Source organism: Stegostoma tigrinum, chromosome 11 (assembly GCF_030684315.1).
Source record: "Stegostoma tigrinum isolate sSteTig4 chromosome 11, sSteTig4.hap1, whole genome shotgun sequence".
Taxonomy (NCBI): Eukaryota; Metazoa; Chordata; class Chondrichthyes; order Orectolobiformes; family Stegostomatidae; genus Stegostoma; species Stegostoma tigrinum.
Genome location: NC_081364.1, coordinates 17,475,682 through 17,497,556, shown reverse-complemented (window position 1 = coordinate 17,497,556; position 21,875 = coordinate 17,475,682). Strand labels below are relative to the sequence as shown.

General features: G+C 43.4%; 1 protein-coding gene across 2 annotated transcripts in view; it reads left to right on the top strand.

Moving 5' to 3' along the window:
* The window catches only part of LOC125460399 (SRSF protein kinase 3-like), a 49,440-nt gene extending 33,183 nt beyond the window's left edge, over nucleotides 1-16,257 (top strand). For both annotated transcript variants that reach the window (XM_048547850.2, XM_048547852.2), the window contains exons 12-13: nucleotides 10,391-10,483; nucleotides 15,667-16,257. In XM_048547850.2, coding sequence (XP_048403807.1) covers nucleotides 10,391-10,483; nucleotides 15,667-15,851 — 278 coding nt within the window. In that variant the 3' untranslated portion in view covers nucleotides 15,852-16,257. The remainder of the gene's footprint in view (nucleotides 1-10,390; nucleotides 10,484-15,666) is intronic.
* Nucleotides 16,258-21,875: the final 5,618 nt, after the last annotated feature.

Below are 21,875 nucleotides of genomic sequence, written 5' to 3'. Positions count from 1 at the left end.
TTTCAAATGAGGAACTGCCATTTCACTCGTGTTAAATTGGAAGCGATGGTCAGTTACCAGTGCAAGGTTTAGAATCCTGGGCAGGTGCCTCCCTGTCATAGGCATAATTTCACGATCAATGTGTTAAAATGGGCTTTTCACCACCCTCTTTTAGTACTCTTTGCTGCTCAGTGCTGGTAGAGGTTGAAGTGCAGCACTATATATGTTTTGGGAGGATAAAGAAATTGACTACCTTTTCCAGAAAGTTAAGAGGCCAACTTTGTGAATTAACTTTGACAGAACAATCCTAATCTAATCTCACTGGCATAGACCCTCGCTCTCTCTCTCTCTCCACAACTCTGTACCTCCGGGTTTATTTCATGAAAGTAATTTCTCCCCATCAGCTGTGGTGTTCCGACATGTAACACACACTATCCCTGGATAATAGAGGTGGTACGGAGTTGTACTTGACCGTTCCATTCCAAAAGTGACCACTGAACTTAAGTAATACTGACATCCTTGTCAACACGTCTACCAAAACACTGATGAATTAGTTAATTATTTGTTTGAAAGTGTTGATATGGAATAGCTGCTACCTTTGCATGAATAACAGGCATTGAAGTTGAAATGTAGCCCATTCCAAGAAGCACTTTGGCACATTTGGCATGATGACCATTCATACACATAAACCAACAATTTATAAGCCTTTTCCTTAATTCCTTCATGGGACATGAGCATCACTGGTAAAGGTAGGAGTTGTTGCCCACCCGTAATGGTCCTTGAATGGAGTAGCTTACTCGGCATTGCAGACAGTGGTTAAAAGTCAGCCATGTTGCTCTATTTCTCGACTGGCATCTAGGTCAGATCAGGCAAGACTTGCTTCCTTAAAGGACATTAATGATCTAGTTAGATTTTATGGCAATTGTGGTTCACCATTACTGAGAATAGCTTTTAGTTCCAGATTTCATTATTTGAGATTCCACCAGCTACAACTCATTTGAACCCATGTCCCCAGAGCTTTAGGCGAGGCTTCTTGATTACTAACCCAGTGATATCACCACAATGCCTCAATCCACTACTCACACAATATACATCTAATGGGAATGTAGCAGAACATCCTGGACTTCTCTGTATTTTCACATTAGGTTTGAAATGTAACTTGGAGAACTAACCAGGATGGCTAGTATAGGAAATTAAACTATCAGTAATATTAGGGACTCTGCCTCTTAAACTCTGTATATCATGAACATGGGAAGTAAAAGATTACCCTTCTTCCTCTGTTTTTAAATGATTTTTGGATGAAAAGTGTGGAAAATGTTAAACTCCCAAGGCACACGTGACTTGTTCTGTTTCAAGGAATATTTTGCAAAACTGCGATGCTTACCACTAACCCACATTGAATTGAATTCACAGTCATACATTTATACCACAGATAGGAACATTGGCCCAGTTACGTATGATCTACAATTTATGCAGTTCCTTTGGGCCCAGCAGCCTAATGTTTGTCTGATTCTGCCAGTGAGACACCTATTTACTTAATTATGGAATAGATTTTGTTTAGTATGAATGATCCAGTCAACAAGTAATCTAACCTAAGATAACAAAGTGTGGATCTGGATGAACACAACAGGCCTAGCAGCATCTTAGGAGAACAAAAGCTGACCTTTTGGGCCTAGACCCTTTTTCTGATGAAGGGTCTAGGCCTGAATTGTCAGATTTTGTTCTCCTAAGATGCTGCTTGGTCTGCTGTGTTCATCCAGCTCCACACTTTGTTATCTCGGATTCTCCAGCATCTGCAGTTCTCATTATCTCTGAAGAAATCTAACCTGCTGAGTTATGCAGGGACAAAATGAAGATTAACTCCCAGGAGTTCTGGTGTGATATTCCTGCCTCAGCTATGCTTTCACATGAAGATAATTTCCAATAGCAAGATAAAAAAAGTCAACTTGAGAATCAAGTTGGTCCACTTTTTGAGGAACCATTCGGCAGTTATTTGCACAGCAGCACTAGCTGAGATTAGGTAGCACCGTTGGCTTGAAGGATTTTACTGTATTGAAAGAAAGAGAGAAGAAAAAAAAAGGCCAGTTGATGAACAAAAATAGTTTGTCATATAAATAGAATAAATTAACAATAAGGGAGTAATTTTGTATGTTCTTCTCTTCGGATCTCTGAGCAGCAGTGAACATTGTAATTGTAATGCATCTAAAACATATATTCCAATATTACCAAGTGTGCCTACCATCATAGTCCTGCTCCAGGAACGGGAACTCAGAATCAATTTCCTGTCACATACTTTTAATAATAAACACTATATCCCTTGTCCTGCCAGTCAATCTTTGGTGAGAGGCATGAATGTTGTGTGCAATGAGTAACTTAACTGTGCAATATTGTAACCAGGCTGACTTGATTGCCCTCAAGCTTGCTTTTACTAACTTGCTATTCTCTATGTTATTATCTCTATGTTCTGCCTTGTCACATCTCAGGCTGACAACACCCAGTGTCATATTAGTGATGCTGGCTTACTTGCCACCAGGTGAAATCTGACCTTCCACCAGTGGATCCTATACGTGTACACACTAACACGCATGAACATATACACCCACACGTGCCAAACATACATCGATAAGCTTAGCAAACAAGCCAACTGAATCATTATTTTCCCAACTCACTGTGTAAATGGACTTCTTCAATAACAAATTTCAGGTATGTACAGTGCATCTCAGTCTGGTATAGATTTTGTCTTTTGCTCAGTGTTCTAGTTTCTGGAAATATTATTTCTTATTTCATTTTCAGTCAGTAAATTATGTCAAATTTTCAGAAAGTCATTTCACTTTGGCACGATCTGCCTGTGGTCTTAGTAACTCTGGCTCCAGGGCTGACAATAGTATTTCCTAATCATGGTAGAGTGGCCAATGTCTTTCACTTTGGACAGAAGCTGTCTGCCTGCTCTTGGCATTGCTGGTATGGACTTTTAGGTTTCTGGATGTCAGCATTGCTTCAGCTTTACATATGGTTTGAGTGCTGCTTTATCTCTGTCTCAATGACAGCTATTTTCACTTTAAGAATTTTTGTCATGTAGTACTCCTCATGGTGTCTGCACTGTCACACTATTTCCCTCCTTGGCAATGACAGTGTACAGCTTGGGGTATAATATTGTATCCGTCTTTCTCAGACGGTACTTCATCACCTGGCATCACATCAGGTGGTCTAGTTTCTTTTGGTAATCCCTACAAAACTTTGAAGCAGTGTTTTTCTCAGAATCACCATCATAAACCTCCTTATCAACATTGACATTCCTCAGCCCTGGTATCTAGGAGTGTCTTTTGAGCCCAAATAACAATTCAGTTGTGCCTTTTCCCATCATTATGTGAAGAGTTAATCTATACATGGCCATATATGACAGCAATGCCTCCTTACAATCTTTGTCTTCAACCTGAATAATCCTCATCCGTGTCCTTAAGGATAGGTTTGGTAGTTCCATGTCCGAGTTTGCCGATGACTCTTTAGGGGTTGCTTTGTGGGGTTGACTTGCTTGTAATCTTCTAATGGTCTATGAAATCTACTGTGGTATATTGTGTGAATACAGAGTGACTGGCAGACCATTGTTACAATAATTTGAATTTTAGTTAGGTCTATTGTCACATGTACTCACATGAGAACAGTGAAAAGTTTACAATTCGCTACTCCTGGCACCATTTTAGGCACAAAGGTATCTAGGTGCAGAATCTTAGGTACAAAGCAGAAATATAAGGAAAACAAAGTTAAAAAGTTAAACATTGCAGTCTTTATGGAAAAACAAGGAAACACAATTAACAGCTCAACGCCACAGTCCATAAGCACTTGGTCATCACAAGGGCTTGACCACCCCAACTTCAGGCTTGACCTCATACCCACTGGCCTAGCAGGCTGTCTGCTCTCATTGCCTTGCAGCCTGTCCCTGCTCCCTGCTCCTGCTGCCACCCTGGGCTGCCTGCTCCTGCTCTGGCTACTGGCCTCGACTGTAACATTTCTCTCACTGTCAGTACTGTATGCTCTCCCTTTTAAACTTGTTATCTGTGTTTTTGTTTGTGTGATGTTGTGTTTTTTTTTCTCTTAGGGTTAGCGAGCAATTACATTCTTATTTCTTTCACTCAAGACAGAAACTTCCTTTATTTTGAACATTAACTCCATTTCAGTTGAAGTGCGATAGCTGCATTCTAAACGAAAGGGAAAAAAATGATTGCAACCAATCATGGGGAGAAGTTAAAAGAAAGGAGCTGAATCATTCCTCATCACCATGGTTATAACATCATGCCTCATAACTATTTCAGTTGATGCAAACACCATTTTCTCTGCTAATGTGGACTTCATCACAACATGCTAGTAGTAATAGCTGTTGGAGACAATCACCTCTAACATTGGACATAGTAAGAACTGCAGATGCTGGAGAAACAGAGATAACAAGGTGTGGAGCTGGATGAACACAGCAGGCCAAGCAGTATCAGAGGAGAAGGAAACCTGACGCCAAGCATAGGAGTTCTGCAAAGCAGTCCCCAAGCCTCTGCTTGGTTTCCCCGATACTTTTCCCTGTAACCGCAGGAAGTGCTACACCTGCCCCCACACCTCCTCCCTCACCCCCATCCCAGGCCCCAAGATGACTTCCCACATCAAGCAGAAGCTCACCTGCACATCTGCCAATGTGGTATACTGCATCCGCTGTACACTGTGTGGCTTCCTCTACATTGGGGAAACCAAACGGAGGCTTGGGAACCACTCTGCAGAACATCTCCGCTCGGTTCGCAATAAACAACTGCACCTCCCAGTCGCGAACCATTTCAACTCCCGCTCCCATTCCGCAGACGACATGTCCATCCTGGGCCTCCTGCAGTGCCACAACGATGCTACCCGAAGGTTGCAGGAACAGCAACTCATATTCTGCTTGGGAATCCTGCATCCCAACAGTATCAACGTGGACTTCACAAGCTTCAAAATCTCCCCTCCCCATACCGCATCCCAAAACCAGCCCAGCTCGTCCCCGTCTCCCTAACCTGTCCTTCCTTCCACCTATCCCTTCCTCCTACCTCAAGCTCCAACCCCATCTCCTACCTACTAACTTCATCCCGCCCCCTTGATCTGTACATCCGCCCTCGACTGACCTATCTCCTCCCTACCTCCCCACCTACGCTCACCTTTCCTGGCTCTATCCCTGCATTTTTGACTGGTCTGTCTCCTCCCTACCTATCTTCTCCTCTATCCATCTTCTATCCGCCTCCCCCTCTCCCCCTATTTATTTCAGAACCTCCTTCCCCTTCCCCATTTCTGAAGAAGGGTCTAGGGCCAAAACATCAGCCTTCCTGCTCCTCTGATGCTGCTTGGCCTGCTGTGTTCGTCCAGCTCTACACCTTGTTATCTCATCTCTAGTTTGACTCTTTTAATGGAAATGTACATAATAATTCAACTGCTGCATTTTCCTAAGGTCCAGCCTGTAGTAGTGTGCTGTTTACCGGTTCAGGTGGATTGGGTCGGCTGACAAGTTTACATCTATGACATGTTTTGACAGATTGCTCCACATCTTTCTCCATGCCTGGCTTACCATACCTTGGTTTATAAGTTTTGCTTCAGACAAATCACTCATAAGTGATCCTTGTGAACTAGCGTCACCGGTTTAGGCTTAGAATTTGATGACACGCATAACAAGTCTACTGGCTCTGAGAAGACATTACCCAATTGTGCACGGTTCATCACATATAACTATCAATTCCTTGAATAGGCAACTCTCCCAGTTTTCAGCTCAAATTCTCATTCAGTTGTCAATTCCAGATGTTTTTCTGATTCTCTTTCAATTGCTCTGGGTGAAATTAGGCAGGAAATTAAGCAAGAGCTATCACAAACTATCACAAGTGATTCAGTTTCCTTCTGTGTGTTTGATCCTCCTTTGGTGGTTATGACAGCAGGTCAATGATGTTCATCTTTCCAGTAATAAACATGCACAGCTGAAGTGTAAAACCCTGTTTTCCAGTTCTGGCACACAGCAAGATTCTAGCTGAAAAAAATCATCTCACATGGTTTGTGATGACTCAGTAATGCAAACCTGATGGTGAACAAGTACACATGGCATCTTGCACACCCAAATTAATTCTCGACCCTTTTGCTCTTTCTGAGACTATTGCCTCTCTACGTGTGTCAGAGATCTGCTCGCATAGGCAATAGTTACCAGGCCTTCAGCATACATCTGTACCAGGACTATTCCTAATCTTACTGGACTAGCATCTGCCATGTCTGTAACTGATGCATTTGCATCATTAGGATTTGAGCATTTGTCTACCTGCTCGTTGAAGCTTTGAAAGCAACTACCTTTCATTCTTTCTATCAACTTTCTCAATGGTTCAGCGGAGTTTGAAATGTACCTTGATTTATGGTTCACCAGCACCAGAATTCTCACCTCACAGGTATTTTGAGAGCCATGTGCCTATCTGGATTTATTCAGCCTCTTGCAAGTTTATGCCCATGAATGTTAGCCCTGACACACCCAGCAGGCACTTATCTGCCTTTACCAAATATCCTGCCGACTGCAATCTAGCTAATATTAATCTGAGCCAGTCAATGTGTTCCTCACTATTGACATCATGAAACAGATGCCATCTGAGTTATTAGCTGTTCCTGGAATCCCAATTATTACTTGATAGATTTTGGGAAATTTCTGTCTCTGCACTGATGCCATGTAGCAATCTTTTATATCAGTAAAGTCCACAATGAGTGACAAAAAGTTGTAACCTTCCAAAAAACAGGATGAAACTGGCTGGTGTAATCCTCATTTTAAGACTAATTTGGAAAATACTTTGCTGGTTGACATTTTCTGAAATCGTTTTTCACTGTGGGAGTTGGGTAACTTTCTTCCATTGTTACTCCATTCACCTGTTACATAAGAACAATAACAACTGCAGTAGGGTTCATCCATGGTGTTGGTCCATCAACTAGGTTCAAGATGTCTGTGTCAATCAGTTCCTTGATCTATCCATCGACTTTGCCTCTCAGATCAAAAGGTGTTCTGCATACAGACTGAGCCACAGGGTTCACATTCTCATCTCATCACTTAGTGACTGTGTAAATTCTAAACTGGTCCAGATTTCTTTCTTAGCTTTGCATAGGTCTTCACAGAATTCATATTGAATGTGATGTATAGCAGCCCTATTCTTGGGCAGTTTCTAAACTGAAGAGAGATTCATTATTCTCTTCAATTACTACAAATTCTGACTCTACATTCTGATCCCCAGTTCTTACATCCTCGGGGAAACATCTAATGGTTTGAAGAGATAATGGGGACTGCAGATGCTGGAGATTCCAAGATAATAAAATGTGAGGCTGGATGAACACAGCAGGCCAAGCAGCATCTCAGGAGCACAAAAGCTGATGTTTCGGGCCTAGACCCTTCATCAGAGAGCTCTGATGAAGGGTCTAGGCCCGAAACGTCAGCTTTTGTGCTCCTGAGATGCTGCTTGGCCTGCTGTGTTCATCCAGCCTCACATTTTATTATATTATAATGGTTTGAAGAGTTGTTTTTGACTTGTGAGGACAGAGCTTTCAGATTTTCAAGATTCGTATGCCTCCTCCCACAGTACTCAGTTAATGACATCACTGTCTCTGCCATAATCTACAATAATGCTCAAACCCACATCACCAACAATACTGGAACATTCTCTGGGTTGCTTTCGTTGACAGAAAACATGTATCAATAGTTCTATTAATGTCGTCACTCACTGCATCAGCTTCAATTCACCTCACAAGTGTCATATCTTTTCCCTTTACATTGTTTTCCGGGTTTCCAATCTCTTTAGCTTTGCTTCTGCATTTCTTTGCAAAGAGATCTTTGCCCCAAAATGTGTGCATATTTTTGCCTTGGCAGAGCAGCAGCCATCATTTGCCTAATGTCTCAAATTGCCACATCCGAAACACTACTTATCCATCTTTTGTTGCATACATTTGTGTATACCTGGATTCCATTGTGTTACTCAATTCACTTCAGCATTTGCTGAGCAACTGGTGGAGATGAGGCCAGGCTTTGTGCTTTGAAATTGTCCATCCACTGCTTTCAATGTAGTTGCTATTTTCAAAGTGTCATCCAATGCTTACCTCCTCATTCCAGGAGCTTGCACCTCAGCTCCTTGTAACTGCAATGTTGGATCAACCTGATCCATTATCCAATTGTTCAGATCCATCAAAATATAATCATATCCATCAAAAACTTGTCTCTAAGAAGTCACCAATTCAATTGCCAATGCTCTCTTTTTGTTTCATCTGCAAGAAAGTATGCCTTTGGAATGATCCTTCTTGGCTTTCACCACACATGCATTAGCAGCCTTTGCTTCATTGTCAGTCAATGCTTTGAAAGCTTCCTTCATTGAAGCCCCTGAATTGAACAGCAGTAAGGCCAGTTCAGTGTGTTTTCTGCACCATTGTTGCCCCTCAAAGACAGCAACTGTCAGCACACACTTCAAACTTCTCCAGTCATGCTCTCTGTTTCATGCTAGCAGGACTGGACATCACCCATGGGATCAAATAGCTGAATTCCTCAGGTTGCAGACATATCAGTTCCAGCAAATGCCCTGCCACAAGCTTAAATACTTTCATCCTTATAGAATCTCTACAGTGTGGATGCAGGCCATTTGCCTATTATGCCCACGCAGATCCTCGAAAGAGCATCCCACCAAGACCCATCCCCCTACCCTAAACCTGTAACTCTGCATTTCTTATGTCTAATACACCTAGCTTGCACATTCCTGGACACTATGGGCAATTTAGCATGGCCAATCCACCTAAACCGCATATGTTTGGACTGTGGGAGTAAACCAGAACACCCAGAGGAAACCAATGCAGAAATGTGAAGAATGTGCAAACTCCACACAGACAATTGCCCGAAGGTAGAATCAAACCCAGGCCCTTGGTGCTCTGAGACAGCAATGCTAACCACTGAGCCACGATTTGTCGCCCCTTTGCTAATGTCACTTCCCAAGCTAAAAGGACAATATTCATAGTCACAAATCCAACTGCACTTTATTCAGACTGCCATGCTGACTAACTGCTCAACATGTGTTACATGGCCTTCCATCTCATGTCAGAAGACCCCTCAGTAGTATCCAATAATTGGACAAACTTGGGAAAACAAACACACATACACACACACCACTATTATCTAAGTTCGTCTAAGTTTCATTTTTCTGTTTCTTGATGCCATTGACCGGAAGAACAAAGCACGTCCTGATGCATCAAGGAGCAAGCCACAATGAGGTTGCAAAATAGAACGATAACGGCAAAGGAAAGGCAACGGGGACAACCTGGGGTCATGAGTTCTGTTTCCCTCCAAAACAATGTGCTCCTCACCCCACCACTGCAGACAAATGTATGAATCCAAAATTCAGCTTCTCCTCCATCTGAGGAATTATTTAGCCTGACCGTCAACCTTGATTCCAAAGCACCACAATAACATGTCAGTCAAGATGTTTGTTGCTTTCTCGCCTACTCCTCACTCTGATCATTCTTTTTCTGTCTGTCAGTTTCCACAGGGGTTCAATATTTCTCTATCATGTACTATTCTCTCTGGGGCTAAAACTTCCAGGATTTTTGGAGGGTAGGTTTGTTGTGGAGTGTTTGGGGGTCTAGTTCACGCAGGGAAGATGTGTTAAATTTGGATTTTTCTTTGGGCCAAGTAGGGTTCCACTGTTTCCAAGCTATTGGAATTCTTGGCATATATTAAAGACAGGGTCAAAATACATTCGGTCCCATATTCCCTTAATTTACACTGGACACGGGTTACCTAGAGCAGAGTGCCAAAACCAACTGAAGAAGGCAATGTGAAATGCATAAAATGTTGAAGCAATGCTGACTATATTAATTAAGGATATCTGGTCGGTATGGTGAGTTGGACTGAAGGATCTGTTTCCATGCCAGACATCTCTTTTAGTCTATTTCCTTAATGCAGTGGGGATGTGCAGGCTTGCTGGTAAAATGGAACAGAATGGTAAAAAGATCCCAAATTCACGGTGACATTAAAGCACAAGACAGAAGACCCAGCAGATTCTCAAAACAGTCTCAAGGCCCATGCAGGAATTTTGGGCCCTTGTCCTTGGCTGTTTATAATTTATTTTCTGACATTTTTGGTGCCTGTCTTATAGCTGCGCACTCTCTCACTCTACACATACACCACTTCTCTACCACATGCACTGGCACAGACTGATACATTGATTTGAGCAATGAGTACCCTACCTATTGTTATTTTACACATGGAATTTAGTGAATCCGCCTACTCATGCATAGAGAGGTTAACGGTTAAATAGTTTTTATAAGATTTGCTCTAAGCCCGTCTCTCAATCATGTAAATAGATGTTGTTTTCCTTTATTTTTCTTTGTTCATCTTCCATTCCTCCTTCCGTTACAGACCATGTTGCACATATTATTGAACTGCTGGGGAGAATCCCATTGAATTGTGCATTATCTGGAAAGTACTCCAAAGAATTTTTCAACCTGAAAGGTACAGTAACAAATCACATAAATCCTGAACTGTGCTAAGTACAAATTATTATCTGTAAGGTCTATAATTCTCTAATATCGTACTTTAAAGTTTCCTTGATAAACTAGTGCATTAGTTTGACCACGGCTGGGCTCAAGCCAGTTTGTACATTTAATTTCACACCTCCTTACTTCAATAACATTGAGTTGAATTCTAACATCTGCTGTATCAGGCGTAACTGCTTATCTGATTATCTGAGAAAAGACCAGAGATCAAGTCTGGGATCTTCTGGTGTCACTCAATACCACACCACACTATAGAGAGTGCCTGCTTTTTACATTGAACTGTACGTATCTAAGTACCAATTGGCTAGCTCACAACTGATTAATTTCTGCAAGGGGTGTCAAAACTCTCCATATGCCAAAGCCTCAGCTGGGAAACATTTCTCATTTCAACTTCCAGGAATACTCACCACAGCTTCATCCAGTCTAATTTATTTTTTGGGTTAAATCTCTAGGTCAATTGCCTCTGAGACTCATTTGACTTTGTAAACTTTATTTAACTCTTTTTACAAACTCACATTATGACACACCTCAGTGGCCATCACATCCTGAGTTTGTGAACTCAGACCTTCAGGTCCAAAGGTAGTGCGATGACCATGTACATTTTATTTTTGTATCTTTAAAAACTGTTAACAGTAATCAGAAAGAAGTGTTTTTTAAAACAGGGATTTACCAGAATTCTATGCAATTTCAAAGCAAGGAACTTGATACCTATTGTGAACTCTGTTTCTTGTGGCTGCAATAGGTTGTGCAGATAATCAAGAGCGAAAGAGTTGTTTACAAGTGGTGCTGATAGATTCCCAGCTAACTGAGCAGGTTGGAAACAGAAACAAGTTGCAGAGGCACATATAGACACACACACACACACACACACACACACACACACACACACACACACACACACACACACACACACACACACACACACACGTACAGCGATTTCGGTTAAAGTTAGGTTCACGATTAGGGTTAGGGTTAGGGTAAGGATTAAGATTAGGATTAGGGTTACAGTTAAGGTTAGGGTCAGGATTTGGGTTAATGTTACGGTTAGGGTTAGGGTTCGGCTTAAGGTTAAACGTGAACCTAATCCTCACACTATCTCCTAACAGAAGCTTTTGTTCCCAGCTATAAAAAAAACCTCAGTTTAAACTTTAAAAAGTTACTTCTCCTTTGATTTGTTTTAATTTGATTTTATTTGATTTATTATTGACAGATGTATTGTGATAGAACAAAGAACATAGAACAGTACAGCAAAGTACAGGCCCTTCAGCCAATGATGTTGTACCGACCAATTAAGATACAGTGAAAAGTGTTCTTTTACGTGCTATCCAGGCAAATCATACCTTTCATATGTAAAACAGGGTAAAAGAACAGAATGCAGAATATGGTTACAGAGATAGGTGCAAGAAAGATCAATTCTAATACAGATCCGTTCAAGCGTCAGCAGGGAGAAAGCTATTCTTGAATCTGTTAGTGCGTGTTTTCCAATTTTTTTGTCTTCTGCCCGATGGAAGAGGCTGGAAGAGAGTATGACCTGGGTGGGAGGGGTCTTTAATTATGTTGGCTGCTTTCCTGAGGCAGCAAGAAGTATAGACGGAGTCAGTGGATGGAAGACTGGCTGCAGTTGCTATGAGCTGTGGCTTTTAAATTAATAAATAAAAGATATTTTCCCAGTGAATCACTCATTCTGTAAGCTTACAAACCAGTGGAAGTTTCCAGAGAAAGACAACTCAACACCAAGGCCAAAGAAGTTTCATTTCAACATTGATCAGGAATCAAAAGTGACTGAACTGACTTTCTAGTGTTTTTCTCCTCTAGCAATAATCTATTTTCCCTATTTAGTTGTTTGTGTCAGTGTGTAAGAGTGGCTTTATAAAAGAATTAGAATCATAGAATCCCTGCAGTGCAGAAAAAGGCCATTTGGCCCATCTAGTCTGTACCAAGCTTCTGAAGATTGTTCCACCCAGACCGGGCCCCTCCACCCTATCGCAGTAACCCCACATTTACCATGGCTAATCCACCTAGCTTGCACATCCCTGGACATTATGAGAAATTTAGCATGGCCACTCCACTGAACCTGCGCAACTTTGGACGTGGGGAGGAAACCAGAGCAACTGGCGGAAACCAGAGACAGGGAGAACATGTGAACTCCACACAGACAAGGAACTTGCAAGACACTAGAATTGACCCAGGTCCCTGGTGCTGTGAGACAGCAGTACTGACCACTGTTTTAGTTTTAGTTAGAATTACATGTTTATTTCTGTTTGCATGCATCTATAGAGAAATTACTATATTAAATAATAATTCATGTTTGAAACTTGAAATAAAATATTAACATTTGGGACATCTGGTAGGGCATGATTTATGTCTACTACCCCATTTGGTCATAACAAATGTCGAGGGGGTGTTGGCAGGAATGGATTGGATTGGATTGGATTGGAAATACTGGCAACAAGGATTTGGCTGTGGTATTATTAAATAATATAGATTGAGAAAAACATCAGGTTCTGTACTGCACTGGGGGTCATTATGCTCGGTTGGCTTGATAGCTCAGTTGCAATGTAGAGTAACTTCAACAGAGCGGGTAATACCATCTGAGGTTACAATGAATGGTTCTTCCTTCTCATCCTCTGTACTTGCCTGAGGCGTAGAGACCTGTAGGTTAAACCACTGCTCTCTTTCAGAGCGCCCTGTAGTCCAGTAGGACTGTGGCAACTTTACCTTTAATGTATTGCACTGGAAACAGCAAAAGATTTCCTGAGGCTGCAGAATTACCACTAGCAGTCTTAAATGACATTTCAAAACTAAGGTCAACTGACTCGTCAGGTGAACTGGAGGTAGCATTGCCTAAAAAGGCAGAGATAGTAGTGTGAATAACATGGCACTTGGGTTTTAATGAAATACAAATAGAGTCATAGAGTCATACATAGGCATAGACCATAGAATATATAGCACTGAAACAGACCCTTCGGTCCAACTCATCTATGCCAACCAAGTTTCCCAAACTAAACCAATCCTTTTTAAACTGTGTCAGCCCGTATCCCTCTAAACCTTTCCACTTCATGTATCTGTCCTATTATCTTTTACATTTTGTAACGATACCTGTATCCACCAATTCCTCTGGCAGTTCATTCCATATACGAACCATCTTCTGTGTGAACAAGTTACCCCTTGTGTACCTTTTAAATCTTTCTCCTCTCACCTTAAAAATATATACCCTAGTTTTAAACTTCCCCACCCTGAGGAAAAGACCCTCACTATTCGCATATCTATACCTCTCATCATTATATAAACCCATATGAGAAGTACTTCAGGTAATGAAATGTTGGAATCAAGTGAAATCAGATGAAATTCAATTTCAGTTCAGGCAGCTTGAGTATGAGGAGAGACTTGAAAAAAAAACTGGAGATAGAATTCAAAAAGCAAAGAGAAAGAAGGCAAGAGAGAGAAAACAATGAAGGAAAGGGCGGAGAAGGAGAAGGAGAGACAAGAAGAGAAGGAAAGGAAAATGGAATTTAAAAGAATGGAAATGCAAAAACCAGAATTAGAATTGCAAAAAGAAGAACAAGTGAGAGAATATGGATATAAGTTTTAAAATGGTGCAGCTGTGACTGGAGATGTCAGATGCTAATGCAGGTTCTGATGGGGAGAACTTGTATTGCAATTTGAGGTCCAGTAAGGAAGTACTTTAAGTAATGCTGTAATTTGAGGGAAAGGATATAGAGTCATTCTTTACATCATTTGAAAAACTGCCTAGGCAAATGAATTGAACAGAAAAGGACTGGCTATTGTTTGTGACTAGTAAGTTAACAGGTAAAGCACAGAAAATTTATCACTGGCAGAAAAGGTTTCTCAGAATTATAACCAGTGATCAAAGCTTACTGGATGCATATGAATTAATACGTGAAGCATATAGGCACAAGCTTTGAAATTTAAGGAAGCAAACGGGGCAAACTTAAATTGAATTTGAAAGGGTTAAGTAAAATAATTTTAACAAGTGGATAAAGGCATTATAAGGTAAACTACATCCGAAGCTTTCAGACCAGTTATTCTCTTAGAGGAATTTAAAACATTAAAAATTCAGAAACCTTCTGTAATAAAAACTTACATTGAAGATCAAACAGTTACATCTGTTCAATAGATGCAATTAATGAATGATCCAAAATAATGATCCAAAAACGAAACCTTTTCTCTGTCACCTTCATAAATTCAAAGAAATAGAAAATGAAAAAATTAATGGGAGGCAAATAGCCAGGCTAAGTATTGGGAATATCCCAAGGTCTCCTCCTCAGGTAAAAATCAAAAGCCAAGATGTTTCTATTGTGAATGAGGTGGGAAACATTTGTTTGGAATACTGGAAGCTGAAAGGGAAACAGTGGGACTTGTTGGAGTTTGTAAGAATTCAACTGGAATGAAAGCTGGGCAGGAAAAGGCCATAGATCAGATTGTAGCTCTAACTGGAACAGTAGGGACATTACTACTGCACCACAAGGCCCAAAGATCTTTTGCTACTTTAAACAATCCAAAATCAGTAGTGCCCATCCTACCTTATAAGTTTGCATGCATCACAAAGCTGGACCTTGTGTTAATATCTCTTTAAAGGTTGACATCTCCAGCAATATGGCATCTTTTCATGGAGCTTCTGTAATGGGCTTTAGACCACACCCTTTTGACACAGAGAAACACACTGAACCAATTTGTAGGTGGAAAATGTGCAAGACATTTGCATCAACAACATCTCTCCTACTGATTAAGGCCTTGCAAAACATATTCTCCCATAAATGGTCTGAGTATCTTAAGTTTGGAATGTGTTTATGCGGTCCAATAACTCTTCATAAATTAACTTGACATGAGATGTCTCCTGATTCTTCTGGTGGACTTATATCCAGTTATCCCTTCCCATGTCCCTTTGGGTAATCACCTAATAAATCATCATTATAGAGCTATTAGGGTTTAGGAACTTACCATGAAATAAAAGTTAACATCACTGAACTCACAATGCCAAGCTTTATCAAAGCAATAAAAATAAAATAATGTTGACTAGGATCAGAAAGGCAGCAAGTGAACATCCAATTGCAATTGTATAAAATTGAATCAACACTACATGAACCATACTAATCTTAGTTCTGTTTCTATTCTCAGGTGAGCTACGTCATATCAAGACACTAAGACACTGGGGATTGTACGATGTCCTTGTAGAGAAATATGAGTTCCTCTTGGCAGATGCAGCTATATTTTCAGATTTACTTCATCAAATGCTCAAGTTTATACCAGAAGAACGGGCAACTGCAGCAGAATGCCTCAAACACCCATGGCTGGTGATTTAAGCCCCTGAAAACCTTTTCTTTCCATTTTCTCAGAGATAGTAAGAACTGCCAATGCTGGAGTCAGAGATAGCACAGTGTGGAGCTGGACGAACACAGCAGGCCAGAGAGCATCACAGGAACAGGAAAGCTGATGTTTTAGTTCGGGACCCTTCTTCAGAAATGAGGGAGGGGGAAGGGACCTCTGAAATATTTCTGAAGAAGGTTCCCGACCCAAAAGTCAGCTTGCCTGCTCCTCTGATGCTCCTGGCCTGCTGTGTTCCTCCAGCTCCACATGGTGTTATCTCTTTCCATTATCTGCTGTAATAAAGGTATAACTTTCTACTGGGTATGGAAGTTGCTGGATAACTGAGGATTTGCAGCATTTGGTCCAATGTGTCCTGTTCAAAAATATCCTCAAGACTTTGGAATGAAATCAAATAAATAAAATCTCAAAATAAAATGTAAATAATGAAATAATCTTTTAAGTGAGACAATGGCTCATTCAAGGCTTTGTCAATAGACAATAGACAAAAGGTGCTGGAGTAGGCCATTCAGCCCTTCGAGCTAGCACCACCATTCATTATGATCATGGCTGATATTCCACAATCAGTATCCTGTTCCTGCCTTATCCCCATAACCCTTGATTCCACAATCTGTAAGAGCTCTATTCATCTCTTTCTTGAAAGTATCCAGAGACTTGGCGTCCACTGCTTTCTGGGGCAGAGCATTCCATATATCCTCCACTCTCTGGGTTAAGAAGTTTTTCCTCAACTCTGTTCTAAATGGCCTACCCCTTATTTTTAAACTATGTCCTCTGGTTCTGTCATGTGAATATTGTGCTTGACAAATTCATTATGGATGATATGATCCTGATTGATGGTAATACTGGTCAAGTCAGTTTCTAGTGATTTACAAGAAGTTTATTATATATAAAAAAAACATATTTATGCAAAACAATAAATATTTGCCACAATTATATTACAAATTTCAAAAATAAAGGTTCAACACCTTAACCCTCAAAACAACATTACAGATAGTCAAACCTCAGTGAAAAGTCACCCTATTTATACTTTAAAGTTGCTTGTTCAGTTGGCATCATTGTACTTAGATAATTTTTGGCTGCTGTTGCATTCATACTATGCTATTTTCTTTAGTTAATATATCCTAAGGAGACCCTTAAAGAAACTACTACCATGATCAATTTAGTTTTAACCTGTTTTGTAAATTCTTGCACTCAATACTCTTTAGGATGTTTTCCTGTCCGACACTTTAAAACCTTCCATTTCTGGAACCTTCCTTTTCTCTTTCTAACTTCGAAGCCACTCAGGTCTTCTTTTCTCCTGGATGGCTATTTTGGAGACTCCTAAACTGCATCACTGATGTTACCGGCTTTACTTTTATTCATTCAAGGATGTAGGCACCACTCTCGAAATGCCCCTGAGAGGGTGGTGTTGAGCTGCTTTCCTAAACCATTGCAGTCCATTTGCTGGAGGGAGGCCCATAATGTCATTGGGGAGGGCTCTGACCCAGTGATGCTGAGGGAGCAGTGGTATATTTCCAAGTCAGGGTAGTGAATGGCTTTGGGGGTTCGGGGTCGGGAAGGGGGTTGGGTGGGGGGGTGGTTCTTGCAAGTGCTGATGGTCCCATGTATCTGCTGCCCTTATCTCTCGAGATGATAGTAGCCATGGATTTGGAAGGTGTTGTCTCGTAAACCTGGGCAATTCCTACAGTATATCTTGTAGATGGTACATACTGCAGCTATTGTGTGCCACTGGTGGAGGGAGTGAGTGTTGTGGACGTCGTGCCAATCAATGGGGCTACTTTGTCCTGATGGTTTCAAGCTTCTTGAGTACTGTTGGAGCTACACTTATTAGATTCCCTACAGTGTGGAAACAGGACCTTCGGCCCAACAAGTCCACACCGCCCCTTGCAGCATCCCACCCAGGCCCATCCCCCTATAACCCACACACCCCTGAAGACTACGGGCAATTTAGCATGGCCGATCCACCTAGCCTGCACATCTTTGGACTGTGGGAGGAAACCGGAGCACCCGGAGGAAACACATGCAGACACAGGGAGAATGTGCAAACTCCACACAGACAGTTGCCCGAGGCTGGAATCGAACCCGGGTCCCCGGTGCCATGAGGCTGCAGTGCTAACCACTGAGCCACCGTGCTGCCCTATCCAAGCAAATGGGGAGTATTCCATCACAATCATGACTTGTGCCTTATGGATGGTTGTCTGGCTTCGTAGAATTAGGAGGGGAGTTATTCACCATAGGATTCCTCACATCTGGCATCTTGAGGATACGGTATTTATATGATTAGTCCAGTTCCGTTTCTGGTCAATGGTAACCCCCAGGGTATTTCTTTGTTAATGGTCTGTTTTGTGCTCTGAAAGAAAACTGCACATTCATTGGCCTTCTGGATGGTTCTGTTTCTTTCTGAAAGGCAACTTGTTTCTATCTTCATCTTGTTGTGCCATAGGACACCTTCTTCAGGGCAATAGCTCAATATTTTTCTCTCTTTTGTACTTGTTTTTAAAAGCACTGAACTATTCACATTAATCATTTTTAATGCCTTATTTAAATGCAAGTAAACAAATTTCTAGAGTAGCTGCATTTATCACAGAACTCAAAAACTAAACTAAAACAATGTCTCCCCTCCCCTTAACCTACAGATATAGTCATTCAATTCAAACTTAAAGCTACACATGGTTCCATTCACTGTAGAATAAGTTTCCAAATAATAATAAATGAAACATCCATCACACAAATAATAGAGGTTTTCTCCCCCTGTATTTTTAGATGCGAGACACAAACCTTGGTGGTACTGCTCAGCACCTGCATAGTCATTGGAACCTGTGGAGAAGGGCAAGTGTAGACATGGTTCCAAAGAAGAGTCATCATAGAATTATGGAGGCACTTTAACACAGAGTCCCTACAGAGCAGAAAGAGGCCATTTGGCCCAATGAGTCTCCACCAACCATCTGAAAAGCATCTCACCCAAACCCAACCCCTAGCCTATCCCAAGATAATAAAATGTGAGGCTGGATGAACACAGCAGGCCAAGCAGCATCTCAGGAGCACAAAAGCTGACGTTTCGGGCCTAGACCCTTCATCAGAGAGGGGGATGGGGGGAGGGAACTGGAATAAATAGGGAGAGAGGGGGAGGCGGACCGAAGATGGAGAGTAAAGAAGATAGGTGGAGACAGTGTAGGTGGGGAGGTAGGGAGGTGACAGGTCAGTCCAGGGAAGACGGACAGGTCAAGGAGGTGGGATGAGGTTAGTAGGTAGCTGGGGGTGCGGCTTGGGGTGGGAGGAAGGGATGGGTGAGAGGAAGAACCGGTTAGGGAGGCAGAGACAGGTTGGACTGGTTTTGGGATGCAGTGGGTGGGGGGGAAGAGCTGGGCTGGTTGTGTGGTGCAGTGGGGGGAGGGGATGAACTGGGCTGGTTTAGGGATGCAGCAGGGGAAGGGGAGATTTTGAAACTGGTGAAGTCCACATTGATACCATATGGCTGCAGGGTTCCCAGGCGGAATATGAGTTGCTGTTCCTGCAACCTTCGTGTGGCATCATTGTGGCACTGCAGGAGGCCCATGATGGACATGTCATCTAGAGAATGGGAGGGGGAGTGGAAATGGTTTGCGACTGGGAGGTGCAGTTGTTTGTTGCGAACTGAGCGGAGGTGTTCTGCAAAGTGGTCCCCAAGCCTCCGCTTGGTTTCCCCAATGTAGAGGAAGCCGCACCAGGTACAGTGGATGCAGTATACCACATTGGCAGATGTGCAGGTGAACCTCTGCTTAATGTGGAATGTCATCTTGGGGCCTGGGATAGGGGTGAGGGAGGAGGTGTGGGGACAAGTGTAGCATTTCCTGCGGTTGCAGGGGAAGGTGCCGGGTGTGGTGGGGTTGGAGGGCAGTGTGGAGCAAACAAGGGAGTCACGGAGAGAGTGGTCTCTCCGGAAGGCAGACAGGGGAGGGGATGGAAAAATGTCTTGGGTGGTGGAGTCGGATTGTAAATGGCGGAAATGTCGGAGGATGATGCGTTGTATCCGGAGGTTGGTGGGGTGGTGTGTGAGAACGGGGGGGATCCTCTTGGGGCGGTTGTGGCGGGGGCGGGGTGTGAGGGATGTGTCGCGGGAAACGCGGGAGACGCGGTCAAGGGCGTTCTCGATCACCGTGGGGGGAAAGTTGCGGTCCTTGAAGAACTTGGACATCTGGGATGTGCGGGAGTGGAATGTCTTATCGTGGGAGCAGATGCGGCGGAGGCGGAGGAATTGGGAATAGGTGATGGAATTTTTGCAGGAGGGTGTGACGTGTTTCTGCAACTGGTCAGCGATCTTATTATGGCGTTTGATCCGAGCGTTTTTAGCGAATGGGCAGTATCCTGAGATGTGTGGTAGGGTCTCATTTGCCATCTCACACCTACAGCATAGTTTGTTTCTGTTCAGCCTACCTCTGGATAATGTGGTTCTCGTCGGGTATAGGTTACACCGCAAGAGCACGCTGTTAATGAATCTAGAGGGTTTTTGTTGTACTCCAGCCTTAGTCCAAGAGTTAGAGATCTTGTCATCTCTAAAGTACTGGATGCCAGTTCCCTGACATTCCAGCTTTTGCCACTTCTCGAATTCCCACTCCCTCCAGCCTGCATACCTATTGGGTGGTTTCGGTCGCCCCGCGTTTGCCTTTTGTGCTACCGGCATCATGTCCTGGATGTCAGCCATCAGGTCTATCTCCCCCTCAGCGTTGCCGCACACGTCAACGAATACCAGTCACGGTCGGACATAGAGCAGTTTTTCCGCCGCCTTCGCCTCCACGCCTACTTCTTCAGCCGGGAACCCAACCCTACTTCCACTGACCCCTTCACCCGCTTCCAACACAAGTCCTCCTCCTGGACACCACCCCCAGGCCTCCTACCCTCCCTCGACCTCTTCATCTCCAACTGCCGTCGAGACATTAACCGCCTCAACCTCTCCACCCCTCTCACCCACTCCAACCTCTCCCCCGCAGAACGGGCAGCCCTCCGCTCCCTCCGCTCCAACCCCAACCTCACCATCAAACCCCGCAGACAAGGGTGGCGCAGTGGTAGTATGGCGCACTGACCTCTACATCGCCGAGGCCAGACGCCAACTCTCCGACACCACCTCCTACCACCCCCTCGATCATGACCCCACACCCGAGCACCAAACCATCATCTCCAACACCATTCACGACCTCATCACCTCAGGGGACCTCCCACCCACAGCCTCCAACCTCATTGTTCCCCAACCCCGCACGGCCCGTTTCTATCTCCTTCCCAAAATCCACAAACCTGCCTGCCCTGGTCGACCCATCGTCTCAGCCTGCTCCTGCCCCACCGAACTCATCTCCACCTATCTGGACTCCATTTTCTCCCCTTTGGTCCAGGAACTCCCCACCTACGTCCGTGACACCACCCACGCCCTCCACCTCCTCCAGGACTTCCAATTCCCTGGCCCCCAACACCTCATATTCACCATGGACGTCCAGTCCCTGTACACCTGCATTCCGCATGGAGATGGCCTCAAGGCCCTCTTCTTCTTCCTGTCCCGCAGGCCCGACCAGGCCCCCTCCACCGACACTCTCATCCGCCTAGCTGAACTCGTCCTCACACTCAACAACTTCTCTTTTGACTCCTCCCACTTCCTACAGACTAAGGGGGTGGCCATGGGCACCCGCATGGGCCTGAGCTATGCCTGCCTCTTTGTAGGTTACGTGGAACAGTGCCTCTTCCGCACCTACACAGGTCCCAAACACCACCTCTTCCTCCGGTACATTGATGACTGTATCGGCGCCACCTCTTGCTCCCCAGAGGAGCTCGAACAGTTCATCCACTTCACCAACACCTTCCACCCCAACCTTCAGTTCACCTGGGCCATCTCCAGCACATCCCTCACCTTCCTGGACCTCTCAGTCTCCATCTCAGGCCACCAGCTTGTAACTGATGTCCATTTCAAGCCCACCGACTCCCACAGCTACCTAAAATACACCTCCTCCCACCCACCCTCCTGCAAAAATTCCATCCCC